Below are 22759 nucleotides of genomic sequence, written 5' to 3'. Positions count from 1 at the left end.
GAGATTTTAAAGGATTTGATATATATTAGGATATTTTAATAGATTCCAAGGCATTTTCAATTGATTTCAATAATTCAGTATGAAATTTTAAAGGATTTGAAAGCTTTCAAGGTATTTTTAAACTTGTAAGGAATTTTCAAGAGCTTTCAAAAATTTCAAGCGGTTTTAAAGGATTCAAAATTTTTCAGGATATTATTTTTTCTCATATATATTTTTTTGTTGTTGATTCATCAATTAGTTGGATAAATTTGTTTTCTGAAAATGTAACTATTTTGTAGAAAATTTATTTTCTTTTTGGTTAAAAATTAATTTTTTTAACCAGAAATTTAACTATTCTATGTTTAAATGAAAAGTGATCGATTTCGTTATAATTTTTTGTATTTTATTGAATACTCTTCTTTCTTGGTAGAAAAGTAATCTTTGTTTTCGAAAATTTAACTATGATTAAACATTAATTTTTTGCTCAGAAAATTAGTCTTCATGGAAAATAAATTTCTTTTGTGCAAAGTTCATGTATTTTATTAGAAATACCTTTTTTTAGTATACAATTTAGCTTTTTGGATGAAAATGTAATTTTTTTATTTAAAATTTTACTATGATGTTGAAAACGATTAAAAAATTTTTTTTTGTTCAGTTATGTATTTGATGATTTGATTATTATTATAATTATATATATCCATATTATGTAGACCTGGAAAACATAACCTGAAAATCGACGTATGCATGAAATTAAGAATCACGCAATAGATCCAAATCGCCAATTCTTATTTAGATCTTGATACGCATTTAAAAGAAATGGGCGATTTGGGAATTCATCTCGTTTGGATGAAAACACAATTATTTGATTGTAAAATTAATTATTTTTTTGAAAATGTAACTATTTTATAAAAAAGTCCTCTTTTCTATCAAAATTTGAACTACTTTGTTAAAATTTTAATTTTTCTTATTTGAAGGTTCATCTATTTCGCTGAAAATACATTTTTGATACTGACAATTAAACTATACCATTTTTTGGTAAAAAATCATGTATTTTGTTAAAAATTCGTATTTCTTCGTAGAAATTAAATTGTTTTATGGGAAATTTATACTTTTTAATTCAAAATTATATTTTTGGGTTGAATTGTCAACTGTGAATATTTTTTGGGTTAAAATTAAATAATTAATTTAATATTTAAAATTAAATAAATAATTTAATAATAATTAATAATTAAATAATTTCGATGAAATTTCATGTGTTTTGTTGGAAATTAACATTGTTTGGTAGATCTTTGATTGAAAACTCATATTTTTCGTTACAAAAATTCAACTTTTTGTAGATAATTCATCCTTTTGACTGTAAAATTAAATAATTTCGTTGAAAGTTTAAGTATTTTGTTTAAAATTTGTCTTCTTGGTCGAAAATTCAACCTTTCCCTTGAAAATTTAACAATTTTGTTGAAAATTAGTTTTTTCTTTGTTGAATTCAATTTTTTACAGTCTTTATCTGGAAATTAAACTATTCCATTTTTGGTTGAAACTTTATCCGGTACATTGTATTAGTTAAAACACCAATTATTTGATAGAAAATTAATGTATTTGTATTTGATTATGATTTTTTTTTAAATTAAAAAGAATTTTATAATAAAATGTTTAAAATTTAATTTAAGGTATTAAAAATTGAAAAATAATTGATTTTACATGATGATTTTGATTCCGTTCGAAATTAAAGAATTAATAGAGATTAATTTATAAAATTATTTTCAATTACGACTTCAAATATTATTTCAGTCTAATAAAATTTTCTTTTTAATCCATTGAATTTGAAATTTTTTAATTAAAGAAAGACATTTTCGTTAATTATTAGCAACATTTGACCGTGCATTTAAAACAATGCATTACAAACAACTGTTAAAAACTATACAAATTTGAACAGAATAATGGGAAATAGAAAGCCTTGAATTTTTAAATTTGTAATGAGCTAAATTTTAAGTCTGAACGCTACAATTTTAATTTTAAAAAAGATTCAAAATTAATTTAAAATTTCAAATTATTCCAAATAATTTGAAACACGATGTAGATTTTTGCAGATTTAAAAGAAAATTAAGCTTTTTGAGAATTTAAAAATATTTAATAAGAATAACAAAATTGTTATGATTGCTAAGAAAATTGAAAATAATTTTTTATTTCGAAAAATTAATTTTAAGTGAGTATTTGAAAAGATTTTAGAAAATTAAAAAAAAAAGAATCAAGACGATTTAAAGGTATTTTTTTATTTTGCAGTTTTTTTAATTTTTGGAAAAAAATCTAATTAACAAAATATATCAATTTTCAACCCAAAAGTTTACTTTTTAACAAAATAAATTAATTTTCTATCAAATAATTGGTGTTTTAACTAATACAATGTACAGGATAGAGTTTCAACCAAAAATGGAATAGTTCAATTTCCAGATACAAACTGTGATAAAAATTGAATTGAACAAGAAAAAAAAACTAGTTTTCAACAAAATTGTTAAATTTTCAAGGAAAAAGGTGAATTTTTGACCAAGAAGATTAATGTTCTATAAAAAAAAATGATTTTCCAACTCAACCAATATATACAATTAATTTTTAATTAATCCTATAATAGTTAAACTTTCAGATAAAGATAAATAATTTTTAACAGAAAAAATTAATTTTAAACATAGTTGTTAAATTGTCAACCAATCAGATAAATTTTCGACAAAGAAAATTAATGATCTACAAAAAAGACAAATTTTAAACAAAATACATGAATTATCAACGAAATTATTTAATCTTAAAATCAAAAGGACGAATTATCTACAAAAAGTTGAATTTTTTAAACGAAAAATATGAGTTTTTAATCAAAGAGTTAAACTTTCCACCAATTAGTTAAATTTTCAACCATAATTAAAAAACCTTGTTTAAGAAAAACTTTTTTTTTTACAAATTAGTTGAACACTTAGTAAAATAATCGACTTTTAAACCCAAGAAGATGTACAGTTGATATTTCAACCAAACAATTGCATTTTTGATAAAAAATGATACATTTTCAACCAAAAAGATTAAATTTCTACAAAACAAGGTTAATTTCCAACAAAATACATGAAAGTTCAACGAAATTATTTAATTTAAATGCAAAAAGAGTATTATCTACAAAAAAGCTGATTTTTTAACCCAATTTAAAGGTAAATAGTTGTTCAACTTTAAGGGAATAATTGAATTTTCCGCCCAAAAATTATGATTTTAATTTTTAACAATACAGTGGCATTTACAACAAAACGACTTTGCAACCAAAAAAATATTTACAATTGATAATTCAACCGAAAAATGTTGTCAGTTTCAAAAATGCATTTTCAATGAAATAGATGCACCTTCTAATAAAAAAAAATAATTTTTAACAAAGTAGTTGAACTTTGGATAGAAAAGAGGACTTTTTTATAAAATAGTTACAATTTCAACAAAATAATTAATTTTTCAATCAAATAATTGGGTTTTTATCCAAATGAGATGAATTTCAAAATCGCCAATTTCTTTAATTTCTTTCAAATGCGGATCAAGATATAAATAAGACTATTATAATATAACATAATTATAGTTGGTATTAATATTTATACAAATTATATTTAATACTTAAAATAACGTAACCTCGAAATATACGTATATAAAGAGGCGCGAGAAGTATTCAAATCATGAGAATCGCCAGCATCAAAATCCCGAAATATTAAAATCTCAATCTCTTCATTTTATTTCAAAGCAGATAGAGATATAAATAGAACCGCCGAAGTGTTCCGACCGGCAATCGTGCACCTTCGAGTTTTCAAATTCAGAGGAGGAGAAATGAGTTGCGCGCGCAACCCACTCATTTACATTGTCTCCCACTATATTCACACGGATATAGACCTGTGATAGTATTGGACCACGTCTCATTTCAGATCTGGGATCACTGTGACACCTCTCTGAGACCGGAGAAATGCAGCGGCAGCGTGCATTGATTCTAACTTGCTGCCATTTCCACAATTTTCAGCCGATTTTATTCAAATCTTAAGGAAATCTCTCTCAAGGTCTAGTGAACAACTTTCTCGTGATAACTTATTTCAACTAACATTTTTTCGATTACCGACCCACCGGTCAAAGTTGACAAACCTGGTGTTCGTTCGAAATTACTTTCTTGTTAAACACAACAAAACATGTTACCAGAGTTGTTTTTCTTCGGTCATTTATCATATTTATATTTATATTTATATATTGTATTCCAGCGACGACAAACGATATTCCGGAAACACCCTTGTCGGAATCTTTGTACTGCTTGGATGCCACTGGGAGAGTTCAGAGACGCCTTTGGGAACTTAGTTCGAGAATTGGTGGATTTGTGTGGTACCCTCCTCCCGCTGTAGCATTTACAACACGTCCACCTCCTTATACATTCTATTACGCCGATTCTCCGAAAAAGAAAATCATAGGCTACGATCTTAGGCAACTATATGGAATTCTTGGTATGATTTTAGTAAAAAATTTCATTTACAGGTTAAAAATTCTTTACAGAAATACCATATTCACAAATTAATCTGCAACAAAACAACTTAATTTTAAAACCACAGAAAGACGAGTTTAAAATAAAATAAATAAATTTCCAACTACAAAAGATGATTTTCGCAGCTATAATAAACGACTTATAATTTTAATTTAAAAAATAAATTATCATAAAAAGATATTGTCTAATCAAAATTTCTAAAAAAAAGGCCATTTTTTAACAAAATACATGAACCTGTGTCTAAAAAATTTAGGTTTTAAACCAGAAATTGAAGATTTAAATTTTAGGTTTAAAGATATATATAAAAAAAACGAATTGAAAAAAAGAGATGAATTTTCAACCAAGAAGATTAATTTTGTACCGGAAAAGATATATTTTTAATAAACTAAATGCAATTTTAACCAAACAGGTAATTTTTTGAGCAAACAGAAAATTCAAATTTTGAGATCAAAAAAATATTTGTAATAACAAAAAAATACAACCAAATATTCGCATCCTTAAGCAAAAATATTATGTTCCAACAAATTAGTTGCCCTCTTCGTCACGAAATATTAAATTTTTACGATGAAGGTGAATTTTTAAACTAGAAAAGAATAATTTCAAACCACAATGATCAAGTTTCTACCAAAAAATCTCAATTTTTAAGAAAATATGTGAATTTCAAAACAAACAGTTAAGTCTTCACAAATAAAAATCAACTTTTCACAAAAAGTGGAATTTGTTACATTTCCAGTTAAAAAATTATTTCGAATAAGAAAATCTAATTATTAACAAAATCACAAAATTTCAATGAAATAGTTAATTTCTAACACAATAGTTAAATTTGCAACTAAATAGAATAATTTTTTACTGTTCAAGTCGAACTGTCAATCAAATAGTACAATTTTAAACAACATTGAATAAATTTTCAAATAAACGTATATTAGGGTAACTTTCCGCTAACAACATCAATTTTCAAAACAATAATATGAATATTTAATCCAATATTTAAACTTTGTTCTAATCTGATACATTTTAAAACGTAAAATTAATTTTCTGCCAAAAAAGCTGAATTTTACAAGGATAAATTTCTAACAAAAAATTGAATGACTGGAATTTTTTCGAAGCAATGTAATTTTGGACCAAATCAAATAAACCATCAATGAAACAGTTCATTTTTCTACTAAATATATAATTTTTTAACCAAGAAGATTAATTTTCTAAAAAATAAAAATAGAAAACGAAATAGTAAAATTTTAAGTAAAAAAAATAGAATTTTCAATTCTGAGGAAATTATTTTCCTTCAAAATAGTTATATTCCTAACAAATAAAAATTAAGCTTTAATCAAACGAAAAAATAGAAATTTTAATTTAGTATTTGAAATTTAAAAAATAGATTTTAAACCAAAAATGGATCTAGATAAATTTTTAAATGACCAAATCGATTTTAAATCAAGCAGGTTCTATATTTGAAGTCGCAGAATCTTTTGGAGATACAAAAAATTTTTACCAATTCTTGATTACTTGAACCCACACTTATATGTTTGGTTAATTTTTTGTTGAATTTTTACCAACATAAGTAAAATATCTTGTAAGTTTTATACGGGCTAAATAACTTTTGTGGTCAGCAGAATTTTTCTTCATAAAATCGAATTTTCTTAGTTTCCTTGGTCACAAAAATAGATACGAAAAATGTTAAGAAATTAGTTTTTACATTAAAAAAAGTTCTAGAAAAATTTTTATACTCCTTTGTGATATCTTGTACTCTTTAAGAGGATTATAAAAAAATTCAATATTTTTTTCAGGAAACTATTCTGGCAGCATAGCAGCCAATTCCTTTAACTGTGTAAATCTCTTATTAACTATATTAAAAATTGCTTTTCTGTGCACAAACTAGTCGTTCGACATTTAAATTTATTCTTCGAGTTTTGCCCATTATTGTTATTGTTATTAAAGAAACATGTTGAAGACCAAGACACACATGGAAAATTTATGCGCAAACCGGAAACGGCCACCATTTTTATTATGAAAATTATTTTTTACGAATTTTTGTTTATGTAAAAGATATTTGATAAATCATATGCGTGCTGAACCAATTTTGAAGTCAAGAGATTTTGTTTTTATAAATATTACATTTGTTTATTTCTCTTGAAAGCGGTAAAAGATATTATAAATAAGTGAACAAATTTTTTCAGAACTTTTTTAAACTGTGCAATCTAGTTTTTTAACATTTTTTCGTATGTGTTGTAAGCAAGAAAAAAAGATATATTCAATTTTGTACAACGAAATTATCATGACCACAAAACTCATTATAACGGATTAAAGCTTACATGATATTTTCCTTGTGATGGTAAACATTCAACAAAAAATTGATAAAGAATATAAGAATATAAGCTTTTTGAGAAAATCGACTTTCAGTATTTTCAGACAAACCATTGCCATTTTGTTCATTTTGAGAATTTTCGAACTTTTTTCGTAGACTTCGACAGTCAGTGATTAACTCTGCTGGAACGTGGAAAGAAATATAAAATATCTTAACTATGTCAAAAGAAATCACTCAAACTCTAAAGATACAAGAAAATCGGGAATCGGTAACTCCAAAGATATGAGTGTGAAAGGGGTTCATACTCCTGCGACTTTTGGATTTCGGCCGTAATGCGCGAGCACACACAAGGGCTACTACGCGCACGGGGACGTCGAATCAAGGAAGCGTAAGCTTGTTCGCGCCTAACCTTCAAATAGTGTGGGGTTAGAGAGGAAACGTGTTCGCTCCCATGGATTTGTGACGCTCGTAGTTGTGGAGCTTTCGATTGTTAAGAGCTCGTATCTTTGAAGTTCAAGTCTATAAGTTTAGAGAAAATTTGGCGTTGTTTGTAAAACGAAGTCAAAAATTCAAATACGAATAACTTTGTGAATTTTTGTAGAACCTGATTCACTTAAAATGGATTCGATCATATGAAACTATTGATTTTAAATAAGAAAACTAAATGTTTAACAAAAAACTTGATTTTTTATTCCAAGAAATGAATTTTCGATCAGAAAGGTTAATTATAATTCTTTAACCCTGTTAATAAATAAATTGTGTGGGATTTGAAGTTTTTATAATTTAACAAGTAATGAAATCATTTCAGAAAGAAGACGCGTCATGTTGAACTTGACAGAATTTTATAACCTACACGGCGAACCAGGTCGTATAGCAATTGATATGAGAGGTTGGCTCTGGGCGCCTCTTCTTGGAGGTAGTGGAGTAAGGATTAAGTCTCTTTAAATATATTTCAAAAAATCAAACTTTGAATCAAAGCAAATTTTCTTATTTTCCTCAGGTTATTGAATTAAATCCATTCTCCCGTTCAGTGGGTAGATATATTCCCATTCCTGCAAACCAAGTTGGAGCATGCACTTTCGGAGGCCGTAACTGGGAGACTTTATATGTATCAACAATAAGATATGAATTCAAAGAACCTCATAAACAAGCTCCACACGGTGATGAAGGTGGTTTTATTTACGCTATCCACGGCCTTGGCGTGACGGGAGTCCCGACAAGAGAGTACTCCTTGAGAGAAGATGTACTGCGCGAAGCCTCTGCACTGTTGCATGCTCATAGTCTCAGGCGCTCTCCTGATAGGGAAAGGCCCAGGTCCGGGGGATCTCATGGTGAGGGAAGTTCCCGTAATTTTGATCTGAATCACTCAGTAATTAATTAATGTTTATATCAATTGAAATAAATAATTCTTTGAAGTTAATATTATTTAAATTAATATTTGCCCAAGCTAATTCCTAATATCGAAATGGGATTTTAAAATCGAATACCGGCGCCAATCGTCAATAGGAAAGTTCACTGCTCATCAGAAGGTGCTGGCGAAATTACTCTGGCTAACTTGCCCGCGAAGTTCGAACTTAAATAAAGCAAAGTAATATTTTAAAAAGAAAATTATAAAATAAGAGTGGACAAAATATGAAACTAGATTGTAGCTTAATGGAAAGTTCAATTGTAAAGTCAGAAATTCTATTTTTATCAAGCTATAGTCCACGTTTTATATTTTGTTTCAATTAATTTTTATAATTTCTGTTTTTAACTATACCTTTCTTAGTTTGAGTTCAAATTACGCGGCCTGTTAATGATTTATTTGAAGTTATTTTGTTACTTTTTAGTGACCTTCAGGTTTCACTGTTGACAGAATCGGTTTTACCCAATCCTTATTCGGTCCCATTTTTCTGTGAGTTTAGTGTCAACTAGGATTCTGGCGAGTGTAGTCATTCCGATTCTTGAACTAGTTTAAATGAATTTTGCTATTCGAGACCATGTAATATTTTTGTATTTTCAATTTAAAGACAGTATTTCTTTTGCTTTCGGTGTTCATTCAGTGATTTTTCCGACTCGGTCCTCTTCTGTTGTTGTGGGAAGTGACGAGTCGGACGATGTATGATTTCCGGTTACATAGGGATCAATCGTTGATGAACGATCGTGGTCTGAGCTTCCAGGGGCTTCATCTCTTCTAATTTTTCAAAACAGCCAAAACATTTTTTGGTACAAAGTGCTTTCTAGAAGGACTAGAGGATAACTTATTTGGATTACTGTGAACAGGTATTCGGACGTTATTAGTGAAAGTGAGAAACTCTCTGGTGCTGTATGTGATCGACTTCAACCTGGGCTGAACGTAATTCCATCGCTGTTTCACGCGTGTCCGCGATTATTTAAGGAACATGGCCATTGATTAAAGTTCTGTGGTTCCTCCTAATGAACGGTAGGCTCTCCATTTCTAAAGTAGATTTCATCAGATGGAGCTCCAGCATCCCTATCGTGAATTTTTTGAAATCCGGCGGGAGGTACAACGACTGTGAAGGACTAGAAACCAGTCGAAAGACAAGATTTATTAGGGCCTGTTTGACCTAGTCTATAGACTGACACTATCAGTCTTTGCAGCCTATAACTGACTTCTGGTGAGCCCTGGGCTAAGAAAAAGGTGTTGTCCGTCCTTGTGAAATTTCGCATGCAACAATAAGGCTGACTACTCTGAGAGGTTGTCCAGTATCCCAGAGTGACGGTTTAAGACGCCCCACCCAGGTGCCATTCAGCCACAAGATTTGGACAAGTTATCTAAATTTACCTTAATCTTAACTTTTTAATCAATCTTCTAAATGATCAGTCATATTCAGATTAAGTAAATGGGTACTATAGAGAAAGTACGAGAGTTTATTTTTTCAGAAAATTGATTTATTCAAAATCCCTGCTCTACTCTATATTTTACAAAGCCGTTCCTAAAACCTACCTACTTTAAATCTTAGCTTTCGAAATATACAAAAATTGGTCTATAAGACGTACTGTGTTTCCTAAACTTTGAATTAAAATTTGTATTCAGTTTTCGGTGTAAAGCGATGATAATGTTTATTGTAGGCTTTTCTTTCCTTATCTCTAGCAGAAAATGCGTAAAATCTCTAGCCGTACAAGGTCGAAAATTTCTTTTAAGAATAAACTGCTTAGACATTTATGTTAAATCTATTTTACTTTGGGCAGAGTGCTCTAATCCTCTACACTATTATCCTGCTGGATTGAAATCTCATAATAAATATCGGTTCAATGACCGAGATGTAGATGTATAGTATTTTCCACTGAGATTATTTGCGGAGCTAAGAGGTAATCAGAACACTAATGATATTAGGTTTTGGAAAAATACATGTGATAGATGCTACTACATAAATGTATTTTACATACACAATAGACGAGAATTATGATTGTATTATTCAACTTTTAATACAAAAAAGACTTAATAAATTCGACGCTGTAACTCTGCGCAGGTATGCAAAAGTTCGAATCCAGCAAACGTGAAGTTAAGTGCATTTTAGTTCAATCTGAATGAGACGCTCCCGAACTGAAAGTGCTAGTCCTTTCTTTTTTTAAATATATTTTCTCCTCTCTAGTATTCGGTCCTAGCCGCTCACTCAACATGTTAAAGGAGTAATCTACTGTACTCTCATGAGAAGCTAAGCCTAATAAAAGGTCGTAAATTATATTTCCAAACTTTTTTGAACCCGGCACACGATGTAAGCTGGCTCAGCTCATCTGTTAAAGCTATATGATTCTCTTTCAATAAAATATTTTAAAAACAAATTCCTGTGTCTCCCCTATCACTTCGCTCAGCTAGAAAGTTGACACTCTTACAAATAGCCGTCTTTACGCCCTTGATGCACAATGTACTATTTTTCCTAACCTCTTCGAAAACAAGCATGTGAAGCAGATAAAGGATGTTTGGTGTTCGTAACACCTTTAAATTATAAGTTGAAGGAAGAAATATCGTGCTTAGGAGACGGAAGTCTGTTAGGTCCAACGATGCCAATTTTTAAAAAATAAATACAATTTTTTCCATATTCTTAGTTATGTCGTGCAGTTTATGTGTAGCGGGCGTAAAGTTTCATGTCGGTTCGGCGGCAAAGTGTGCATGTGCAAACGTCGCTGGGCTGGAATCAGCAACATTACGCCTGCTTCACTTGCATGCAATCGCGCTATTTCAAGGGTGCCAGGAAAACAGAATTTGAGAAACAAATTTTTCTGGTCATTGAATTTGATCCATCTACTGGATGGGTGCATCGAACTATTTAGATACCTGCAGCCAGAGTCGGCGCATGCACTTTCGGATGTCCTGAATGGGATATTTTATATGTATCAACAATAGGATTTGGTTCCGGTATTCCTGCAGGAAAACCTCCACCGTATGATAAAGTTGGTTCAATTTGCACTGTCAGGGGCCTTGGCGTGAGGGACTTTCGAGAATACCTTACAAGTTGGCTCAACCCTTATTCTCCAAATTAAGCGTTCCTGAAAAAATAAAATTATTATTGTGTCATAAAATACAAAACAATGTATCTTATTCCTTAAAAGTCAATTCGCTGTCTCTATTTAAAATAATATATTGCTCAGTTCCTTAACTTTTAAAAACCGTACTTAAAAAATTTGAATAAAATTAGAAGGGATTTCTTATTTATTGTTATCGATCTGATAGATTGATCTCGGGGGGAATACAGGGGTAATATAGGGTAATTCAAATAATTGAAAGTATTTTGGGAAATCCAAGTACTAACCTTGTAATCCAAGTAATTTAGAGCAATTTAAATAGGTAATTCAAATAGTTTAAAACTATTTTCTTTTGTTGAAGATTCATATTTTTAGTGAAAAGTTCAACTATTTAGTGAAAAAATAATTTAATTTATAAGATCTTTAACAAATATGTTAAAATTTCATTTTTTTCGACTGTACATTCACAGTTTTTGGTGAAATTGCATCTTTTTAGATTGAGAATTCACCTAATTTCTTGCAGATCGAAATATTTTCGCCAAAATTTATTTGTTTGGTCGATGATTCTTGTTTATACTTGACGACGCTTTGATTCTAAGTTTAACTTTGTTGTTAAAAATCCCTTTTTTTGGATGTTAGGAATTCCTTTTTTTGGATGCTAAAAATAAATTTTGTAACTGAACATTTAACTATTTCGTTTTTGGCAAAAAAATCGCATTCTTAGTGAAAAAATAAAAATATTTTGTTTAAATTTCATCTGTTTTGTTTGAATATGATTCTTCTTTCAAAAGAATGTAACTACGTGAAAGTTGAAACACTTTTTTTAAAATTTATATTTGGTTGGAGATGTATCATTTAAGTAGAAACTCTAACCATTTTGTTGAAAATTACAAATATTTTGACGTATAATAGTTTTTTTGTTTGTAAAATATTAATTATCATTTTTAGTCGAAAATTTTACAACGTTCTTGTAAATTCAGATACTGGGTTCAAAGTTGAACCTTTTTCTTAGAAATGCATCTTGGTTGAAAATTTATCTTTATAGTAGAAAATGCGACTATCTGGTGAAAAAATAATGACCTCTGTGAGAAATTTTACAATTTAGTCAAAATGTCATTTGTGTAGTAAAAAAGTCACCTGTTTGGTTGAAAATTCGTTCATTCAGGTCGAAAATTCAACCATTTTGGTAGGCAATTTATTTCTTTGATTGAAAATTTTTATATTTTGTTCAAATTTCATTTTTAAAAAAGACAATTTATTTTCTGCATTTAAAATAAGACTGTTTCCTTAAATAATTAACTTCTTAAAACCAAATTTATTTTCTAGGTTCTGATTTTATTTACTTATCTAAAAATTTATTTATTTAGTTGAAAATGAACCTGTTCTTTTGAAAATTCATCTCTTTAGTTTGAAATTTCTACCATTTTGGTAGACAATTTATTTTTTTGTTTAACAATTTTATAAACTTTATTTAAATGGTGTTTTTTTCATTGATTTTTTGATATTCAAATTTGACTGCTTCTTTAAAGAATGAAGTTTTTTACAGAAAATTAATTCTCTATGTTATAGTTTCATTGATTATGTTAAAAATTTAGTCATTTGGCTAGAAAAGATTTTAGTTGGTTAAAAATTCATTTTATCCGTTTGCAACCTAACTATTCTATTTTTAGTTGAAAATTTAGCTACTTGGTTAAAACTTAAACTCTTGAGTTAAACTTAAGTTTCTGGTTGGAGATACTTCATCAGGATTCAAAACGGTATTGCTAAAAATTTAAGCATTTTCTTCCAAATTCAGTTTTTTTACTTGAAATTCATTTGTTTTGTTTAATGTTTGTCTTTTTGGATTAAAAGTTTAACTAGTAGTCATTAATCAGAACTGAATATTGTTTTTCATTCCGACAAATTTTAGGCATGTTTGAAAAATAATATATGAAAATTCAAAATATTTCCTATAGAGTAAATATATTTATGTTTAGAGTTTCTGATCTTATTTCTTTTAACAAAATGGCGACGATTTCCTACAACGAATCAAGATAATATTTGAAAATGTAAAATAAAAACTTTTCAATTTTACACCGAAAGTGATTGCATTCAAGGACAGCTTTGTTTTTTTTTAATACTTGAAAACTTTTTAAAAAAAAATTATTCAACAAGTGATAACAGAAATCATTAGTACATAATCTTGCAACTTGACATGAGAGATTGAAAAATTGTATTAAAAAATTGTTTTATTTGCAAGATGACAATGCAGATTACAATTTCAATTAAAAAATTTGTGCGCTTTCAACAAAATATTAGTATTTTTAATTAAAAAAGTATAATTTTCTACTAAAAGAAATAAATTTGTAGTGCAATGTTGGGTTTCTAGCCTATTATGTAAAAATTTTCAAAAAAACAGTTCAATTTAGAAAAAAGAAGTTTAATTTTTAACTAAATAGCTCCATTTTATTCAGAAAAGGTGATTTTTTAAATCAAATAGGTGAATTTTCAACGACTACAAAATTAATTTCAAACGTCAAGAAGAAGATTTTAGCATATAGTTGAATTTTTAGCCCAGACCTTTTCCACTGGGAAAGGAAATGTTTCAGGAAAGTAATTACAGTTTTAACAAAAAATTGATTTTTTCTTCAATTAGTTAAGGTTTGCAACTGCAAAAATAAATTGTCATACAAATAAGCGAATAAGAAAAAAATAATCTTCAAACAAAAAAAGTTCCATTTCCAGACAAAAATGTAGTAGAATTTTAGAGCTAGAAAATCAAAATTTATCTTTTTTAGTATAAAATTTGTCTTTTTAATGAAAAATTAAACCATTTTGTTGAAAATGATTTTTTTTGCTTAAAATTTATTTTTTTAACAGAAAATTTCACTATTGAATTTCTTATTGCAAATTTACCTCTTTTTGTTCAAAATACAAGTATTTGGTTGAAAATTCTACCAGTGTGTCAAGTACTTGCTTTTTGTCAAAAATGATTTGCCTCTCTTGAAAGTTCTACTTTACATTGAAAAATCCTTTTTAGAATTGTTTTTTTATTGAAATTTATTTTCTCTAAGTCAACTTTTAACTGTTCTATTTTTGATTCCAAATGTGTCGTTTTATTCTTACGAAAGTTCACTATTTGGTTAAAAATTAAGGTATCTTGTTCAAAAAATTCTAATTTTTTCAGTAGAAAATAAATTCTGTTGGTCAAAATTTCATGTTTTTGGTTATGAATTCAAATTTTTGGTCGAAATTTTATGTTATTTGTTGAAAAGTCAAATTTTTTAAAAATTATTATTTATTGTGGAAAAGTCAACTATTTTAGTAGAAAATTTGTCTTTACAGATTAAGGTTCATAATTTTAGTTGAAAATTCATCTCAATGGAGAGTCATTTATTTTTAATTTAGATATAAAGACAATATTTATAAAAAGATTGATATTAAACCCAGGGTCGGCTTTATCAAAATAGCGCTCCTAAGCTATTACCCGCCCCCCCTCGCAATTTATTTTAAAATACTGAAATTGTATTTTTTCATTTAAAGAAAACTAATTTAACATCTTTTGTTTAATAATTAATCTTTTTTATAAATTTAACATTTACACTTGAATGTGGACCATTTTGAATGTTTTTTTAGCTCAAAAAATTTCCAAAAAAGTTGTCGAGCCTGATTTTTTATTTATTTTTTAAATTTTTTTACAAATAAATAAATATGACGAAAAAAATGACAATTTTTTCTATTTGATCGTTCGCGGTGCTCGTCAATAAGAATAAAATTGTTGTATAATATAATATGCTATTATAATACAATTAACAAAAAAAATTTGTATGAACAAATTATTTGTTTAAAATTGGATTTTCTATCATTTTCAATAATTTAGCGTTTTTTTAAAATTATATCGCAAGAAATTGGAATGGAAACAATGCATAATTCGGGCATTTTTTTATATGAAAACTCATTTTTTCTCAAAGTCAGTCTTTTTAATTTCAGAAAAAGTTCTTTTTTTATTCAGTACTTCACTTGGCCAACCCAAGAGGGTTTAAACGCAAAGATTGTTTGAACAATACATTTAATTTTATTTGAAGAAATTTTTCATTGGCATTAGGGTCATATGAAAAGATTTAATTATTATCATGAGATTTCTAATTAAAAAAATTGGATTCGAAAAAAAAAACAAATTTTCCTGCAGACAAATGCCTGAATAATGCATTTTTTTATTAAATTTGTTTGTACTATTAACAATAATAGTTTTAAGAGAATTTTTTTTAAAGAAAATATTGTTTCCATTTAAATTTATTGCAGTATAACTTTAAGAACCGTTAAATTATTGAAAATTATAGAAAACACATTTTCAACAAATAATTTGTTTATAACATTTTTTTGTATCATTATGTAATATTTTTATTCAATGTACATCTATGAAACGTTGGCGATTACAATAATAATTTTCCTATTACTGACGAGCGCCGAAAACGTAAAATAGAAAAAATTCCCATTTTTTCGTCATATTCATTTATTTATAAAAAAATTGAAAAACTAAATTAAAAATCAGGCGCGACATCTTCTTTTGAAGTTTTATAGACTCTTAAAAAAAAGAATTGAAATCGGTTTACGGGGTCAGCCGGAATCGTATTTTGAAGCAAAAAATGTATTTTTTTCACACTGTGAAGAATACAGTGGGAAATAAATGACTTTTTTGGTTCAAAATAACGTACTGCCCACAAATATTAACCGCTTTGAGCCGAAAAAAAATGAAAAAAAAAAAATTTATAAGATGTCTATGAAAGTTGTCAAATCTCATTTTAAAATTAGACTTTTAATTTTCTTGTAAATAAACAAATCTGACGAAAGAAATGTTTTTTTACAAATTATTTTATTAAATTATGTTGCTAGAAATTTGTATAAAAATAAAGTAATGTTCAAGTATTTTTTGACAGAAAATGACTTTTTTAGGAACATTCATTTTTTTGTTGTTGAAATTCAACTCTTTTGTTAAAGCTGATATGTTTTATTTTTGGTTAAAACGGTTAAAATAGTTTTTCAAATAAAAATTGTTTCAGGCACATAAAATACCAGTTAATAAATTGTTTAAACAATTTTTTTTTGTTTTCAGCAATTTTCTCATAGAAAGGAGTTGGAAAGACGCGGTTTTAAAAAAAAAATTCACTTTTCCAATTTTCAATTAGAGGGAAGTGATAGTTCATCAATGTTAACAAGAGTTATTGTTTAAACAATTTATTATTATTGTTAGTAATATTCTCTTACCAAAATGCTAAAAAATGTCAGTATAAAGAAAATTCACTTCTACCTGAATTTTCAATTAAGATAAATTAAGTAATTAGTTACAATCAACAAAATTAATTGTTTAAACCATTTTTTTTATTATCAATAATATTATATCTAAATAATGCTAGAAATATGCTGTTCGTTCGGAAATTTTTGGCTTTTCGTCGAATTTTCCATTAAGATAAATTAAGTAATTAGTTACAGTCAAGTAAATTAATTGTTTAAACCATCTTTGTTTATTATCAATAATATTATATTTAAATGATGCTAAAAAGATGCAGCTCGTTCTGAAATTTTCGCTTTTTGTCGAATTTTCAATAGGATTAAAGCGATAATGAATTCAAGTTAATAAAAAATCATTGTTAAAACAATTCATTGTCATTGTTAATAATATTCTATTTGCTTAATTGGTAGAATGTTGCGGCTTTTTCTGAAATCTTCAACTGTTTATCTATTTTTCATTAGGCGCGGCTTAATAATTAATTAGATTTAGCAAAAATAATTGTTGAAACAAATTATTATGGTTTATGACAATCTTCATCAAGATTAATGTCTGATAGTTGCGGTTTTTTCAGCAATTTTTTACTTTATGTCCTTTTTCAATTAGTGACATAATAATTAATGAAAGTTAACATAAAAGTTTTTTTTTTTAAATTTAATATTTTATATAGCTATCTTCTATTAGGTAAGTGCTAGAACGTTGTGGTTTTTTTAAAATAAAATCTTTAACTTTGCTTTGCCTGATTAGTTATTAACAATTAATCAATAAACCTAAGAGAAAACTACATTTTGAATAATCTCTTTCTTTTCTATGAATATAATTTTCTGGAACAAAACAGATAATTTAAATATGCCTTAAATTTTCTACGCCGATCATATTGAGTACAACAATACTATTTGAAAAATCATTTTTTTGTGGTTGATTTATTAATTCATCAATAAAACAGAGATGCAAAATTAAAGATTTTAGAAAAAACCGCCACTTTCTAGCAGTTGTCTAAGAAAAGACAGTTAAAAACAATATTAAATTGTTTAAACAAATTTTTTTTAACTTTCATTAATTATTACCTCACTAAGTGCAAAAAGGACAAAAAGGTAAACATTGCCGAGAAATCGAAAGTATAAGGTATTGATATAGATGCAGATAGTCATGATAATTTGTTTAAAAAATTATTTTTGATAAATTTTATTAACTATTAACTATCATTATTACCTCACTTAAATGGAAAATTGGATAAAAAGCCATAAATTTAAGAAAAAACTGCTTCTTTTCAGGATTGTTCAAATACAATAATAATAATAATAATAATAAATTGTTTGAACAATTAATTTTCTAGACTTCAATTAATTACATAATTTATCTCAATTGAAAATTTGACTGAAAGTGAATTTTTTTTATTGGAATTTTGTAGCATTTTTCTAAGAGCATCTTATTAACAATAATAATAAATAGTTAAAACAATCACTTCTGTTAACATTGATGGACTCTCACTTCCCTATTATTAAAAATTGGACAAAAAGTGTAAAATTTTTTAAAAAACCACATCATTTTAACTTCATTCCATAAGAAAATGGCTCAAAACAACAATAAATTGTTTACATAATTTATGTGAATACCTAATTATCAGCATAACTCGCAAAACCCATTTTTTCACTAATGGGGATTATTGGGACCCTATAAAATAGACTTATATTTGAAAGGCTATATTTTATTTTATTCAATAGAGTTAAACTATATTGAGACAATATTCAGGATTCTGAAAAAGATTGACCAAAACGTCATTTTTTCTAATGGGAAATAGGTGTTAAACTCCATGGGGCTTGCGGTACCTCTAAATATCATTTTTTTTCCAAAACCAAAAAATTGCATTTATTTTTCTGTGGATTAGAACAAATTTCTGGGGTGTCTTTCATACAAATGTGAAAAAAAATTTTGGACCACCCTAGTGTCCACTAGGCGGCACTTTGAGTTATTTACTTCTCAGTTTACTATGGTTATTAATCAATTTCTCGTTTTTTTATATTAGTGAAATTTAGTGAATAAATAAAGAAGTGATCCAAGCTTTTAATTCAAATTTTGAAAGTCTTGATTCTTGACTTTAAAATATCAAAATACAGTGAAACTCTTCTATAGCGTCGATTTTGGGGCTGTCCGTGGGTGGGAACTAACTGATTATAACCCGCTCCACTTTTGTTTTTTCACGCCTAAGTGCGCGCCTGAGAGACAAGCGCAGGCGCCGCGCACCCCGCGCACCTCCTGTTACACCTGCCTGTGGCGCGGCATCAATTCGCGGAAGGGCTATAGAATGGCTGACTGTAGAAGGGAGGGCTATAGAAGGGAGTGCTATAGAAGGGAGGGCTTTTGAAAGGTTGTACAATATGTATTTTCTTAACTCATACGAAAATAATAATTCATATTTGTTCAGGAATACTGAATCTGGAAAATCTAAGTAAATCGTGATTTACGAGAGTACCTCTTCGGAATCTTCAGCAATTTCCTGACGTAAAGGCGGTGGATAGCGTAAATATGACCACTTTCATCAACAATTAGTCCAAGCATCTCTTACGAAAAAACGTGTTTTTACCATATTGATTATATAATGCACATTTTTTTTGCTAATACGGTTTTTATGGGGTCCTGATTAAAATTTGAAGTTTTCTAGAAATAACAGCCATACGTCTCAGAGCTATTTTTGAAAAAAGTTCAAAAACTGAAAAAGCTGAAGAAAAAAAACCTATCTTCATTAGGTGCCGAGTTATGGTCCTTTAAATAACCCGGATTTTTTTCAAAAAAAAGCAAAAGTCTCAAACTCTGAAGTTTATATTTTCTTTGAGGCCTATTAAATTTACAAAAAAATATTCTGAACTTTAATTAAAGTAGAGGCAATTCTGATTAATCGTAAAACAAATCTTATGATCTAGCCGCAAAAGGTCATAAGTTATGGCCCGTCAAAGTTGACCACTTTTGACTTCTGGTATTAATAGATCAAGAGTTACGACAACACAAAAACAAAATAATTTCTTTTATTTTGTGCTATTTGAGCAAAAATAGTTTTTTCAAAACTGCTCGTTTCCTACACATCCTACAAAAAAATTTTAACAAAATAAATTCGAGAACTAAATTTTTCGTGAAACAAAAAAAAGAAAATAAAGCGAAGTATTTTAAAAAAACTGAACACGAATAATTTGCCCTGAAAATAGGTGAAAAGTGGTCAACTTTTGAAGGTTATAACTTATGACCTGTTTAAGCTAGATCATTTGATTTTTTTAGAATCACTCGAAATTTTGTTTACTTTAATTGAAGTTTTAAAATTTTTATGTAAATAAAACAGGTTCTAAACTACAGAAAAAACTTCCGAATTTGGGGTTTTAACCTCTTTTATGAAAAAATCCGGGTTCTTTGAAGGACAATACCTCGGCGCCTATTCAAGACAGAATATTTTATTTGTCTTCGACTTTCAAGGAATTTTTTAAAATTTTGTTCTCGTTTTAAACATTTAAAAATGTAAAGATAGGTTTTCTAGGTAGATACATTTGATTTACTTGTTTGTTACAGAGAAAAATCACAAATGACGAATTTCATAGAATTTTTGGATAGTAATGGGCATGTGATTTAATTAAATGAATTTAAAGTTTAAAAAAAAAATTGATATGTGAAATGCTTATAAATATATTTGTGTAAAAATTAATTCCTTAGACCAGAAATTTTAATGTCGATTTTTGGTTAAAAATGAATATTTTCCTGTTGAAAACTCAACATTTTCGATACAAATTTATCTCAGTTAATTGGAAATTTAAATTCAACTATTTCGTTGAGAATCCACATTTTTGTTTTAAGCTCTTTTTCTGTAGAAACATATCTTTTTCTTTGCAAGTTAATCTTAATGTTTAAACATTATTCTTTTCGGTTACAAAATTTAAGTATTTAAGTTAAATATTTATCACTTTAATTAAAAATTCATCTTTCTGGCTGAAAGTTAAACTCTTTTATGGAAAATTTATTTTTTATTTTTGCTAAATTATTATTTTATATAAAAATTCTTTTTTTTAATATCAGCTATTTGATACTAAACTTGTTTTTTATTTAGATGAAAAGGAGTTTTTTTTCCAAAATTGACCTATTTTGTTGAATATTTGTTTCTTTTGAGGGTAAAATATTATTTCCAACTGAAAATGTAACTATTTTTCCAGTTGAATATTCAATAATTTTAGATCAAAATCCATCTGTTTGCTAAAAAATTTATTTTTTGACAAAAAATTTAATTATTTAATTTTTTGTTAAAAAATGATCTTTTTGGTTTAAAAATTCATCTTTTTTGGTATAAGTTATTCTGTTAGATTTCAAATCATATCGCTGGTCTCAAATTTAAATCTTCTAGTTACAGATTAAACAGTTTAGTTAAAATAACATCAATTTAATTTGAAAGTCAACTATTCCAGTTAAAAATGTACAATATTAACTATAGATTCATTATATTGTTTGCAAATGTTACCATTTTTTTAAATTAGTTTACTTTTGCGTGGAAAGTTATTTGTTTTTATTCCAATTGAAAATTCCATAGTTTTGGTTGAAAATTAATGTTTGGTTGGACATAATTTTTTACTTGAAATCTACTTATTTATGTTTTGGTTGGCAATTTATCTTGTTTAGTGAAAATAAATGCTTTGTTTTAAAAAATCCAACTACTTCAGTTGAAGATTCATTGTTTTAGTTAAAAATCGATCTTTTTAGTTTTAAATTAAACTATTGCATTTGAAGATTTATCATTTTATTTAAAAATTGAGCAGTTATGTTGAAAATTTAACTATTTACTTAAAAATAAGTTTTTTCTTTTTTAAGAATTTATTTTTTCAAATAATACTTTAACTATTCGTAGCTTTGTTAAAAATGAATATTTTTTAGAGTAAAAATAATTATTGGTTTCAAAATTAATTTATTTCTCAATTTTTTGTTTTGTTTTGTTATGTTAAAGGATGTTCATAATGAAGCTCGGAAATTATAATAAATGCTTGCTGTTTAAATATTTTCAACTTTAAAACAGAGACTTCTTAGTGCTCGTTTGAAGTCGCTCTTTTTTGTTAGACGATCGATACAGTCGACCTCCAAAGATACGAAAAGCTAGGGAATTGAGAACTTCACAGATGCGAGCGTGAAAGAAATATCCACTCCTGCGTCGCTTAGATTTCGGGGGTAATGCGTGAGAACACACATAAGGCTACTGCGCGCAAGCGCACGTTGAATTCACGGCCGCGCGCATTCGGTCGCGCCTGACTCTTAAATAGGGTGAGGTTAGAGGAGAAAAATGAGCTTGCTCTTTTGGTATCAGGACGCTCGTAATGGTGGAGCGCTCGATTCTTTGGAGCTCGTATCTTTGGATTCGAGTGCATTGAGAAAAAAATTTGATTAAACGATCATTTTTTCAGCGATAAGTTGACAAAACCGAACTAAAATAGTCAAAGAACGAGAAATTATTAGCTCATCGTGAAACATTCAACAGATTTTATTTCTAGAAAACTTAGAAGTTTAATCAGGACCCCTTAAAAACCCGTTTTAGCGACAACAAAAAAACGCTTACTACCTCATTAATACGGCCTGAAAGTACCGGATGCCTGGACTTAATAGGATATTAATACGAACAGCATCATAAACGACGTTCACAATGTGGACGTGGTTCATGATGATATTTGTATTCATATCATATTGCTGATACATATAAAATATTCCATCTAGGACCTCCGGAAGTGCATGCACCGACTTTGGCTGCAGGTATGTAAATAAATCGATGGACCCTTTCTTCAAATGGAATAGATTCAATGACCTGAGAAAAATACAAAATTTTATTTTATTTAAAGTTTGATTTTTTTGAATATATTTAAAGTTTATGATTCCTTACTCCTGAACCTCCAAGAAGAGGCACCTAGAGCCAACTTCTTTCATTAGTTTCCATACGACCAAGATTTCCGCGTGTTTTATGGTATTGTAAGTTCCACAGGTCTTGTCTTCTTCCTAAAAATAATGTTTTTATTACGATTTAAGTTACAAAAACTGACAATTAAACTGAATCTATTTGTAATTAGGGTGTTTCTAGTACTCAAAGAAATTTCCTTTTGTTACGAAAGGATGCTCTTTGACCCGAATGCAGTGCTCCCAATTTTGGGAACTTTTTGAACTGCGCTTGCGTCGCCCCGGCTGCATGATTGGTTACCGTGAGCGC

The 22759-nt window shown here is 27.9% G+C and overlaps 1 protein-coding gene across 1 annotated transcript; it reads left to right on the top strand.

Annotated features, from left to right (window-relative positions):
* Positions 1 to 3955: 3955 nt before the first annotated feature.
* Positions 3956 to 11297, top strand: LOC117175966. Its single transcript, XM_033365851.1, has 5 exons — positions 3956 to 4040; positions 4236 to 4472; positions 7621 to 7736; positions 7813 to 8143; positions 11161 to 11297. Exons 3-5 carry the CDS (start codon positions 7635 to 7637, stop codon positions 11295 to 11297), a joined length of 570 nt encoding a protein of 189 aa, XP_033221742.1. The 5' UTR covers positions 3956 to 4040; positions 4236 to 4472; positions 7621 to 7634.
* Positions 11298 to 22759: the final 11462 nt, after the last annotated feature.

This window comes from Belonocnema kinseyi, chromosome 7 (genome assembly GCF_010883055.1).
Source record: "Belonocnema kinseyi isolate 2016_QV_RU_SX_M_011 chromosome 7, B_treatae_v1, whole genome shotgun sequence".
Taxonomy (NCBI): Eukaryota; Metazoa; Arthropoda; class Insecta; order Hymenoptera; family Cynipidae; genus Belonocnema; species Belonocnema kinseyi.
This window is presented reverse-complemented; position numbering and strand designations above follow the sequence as displayed.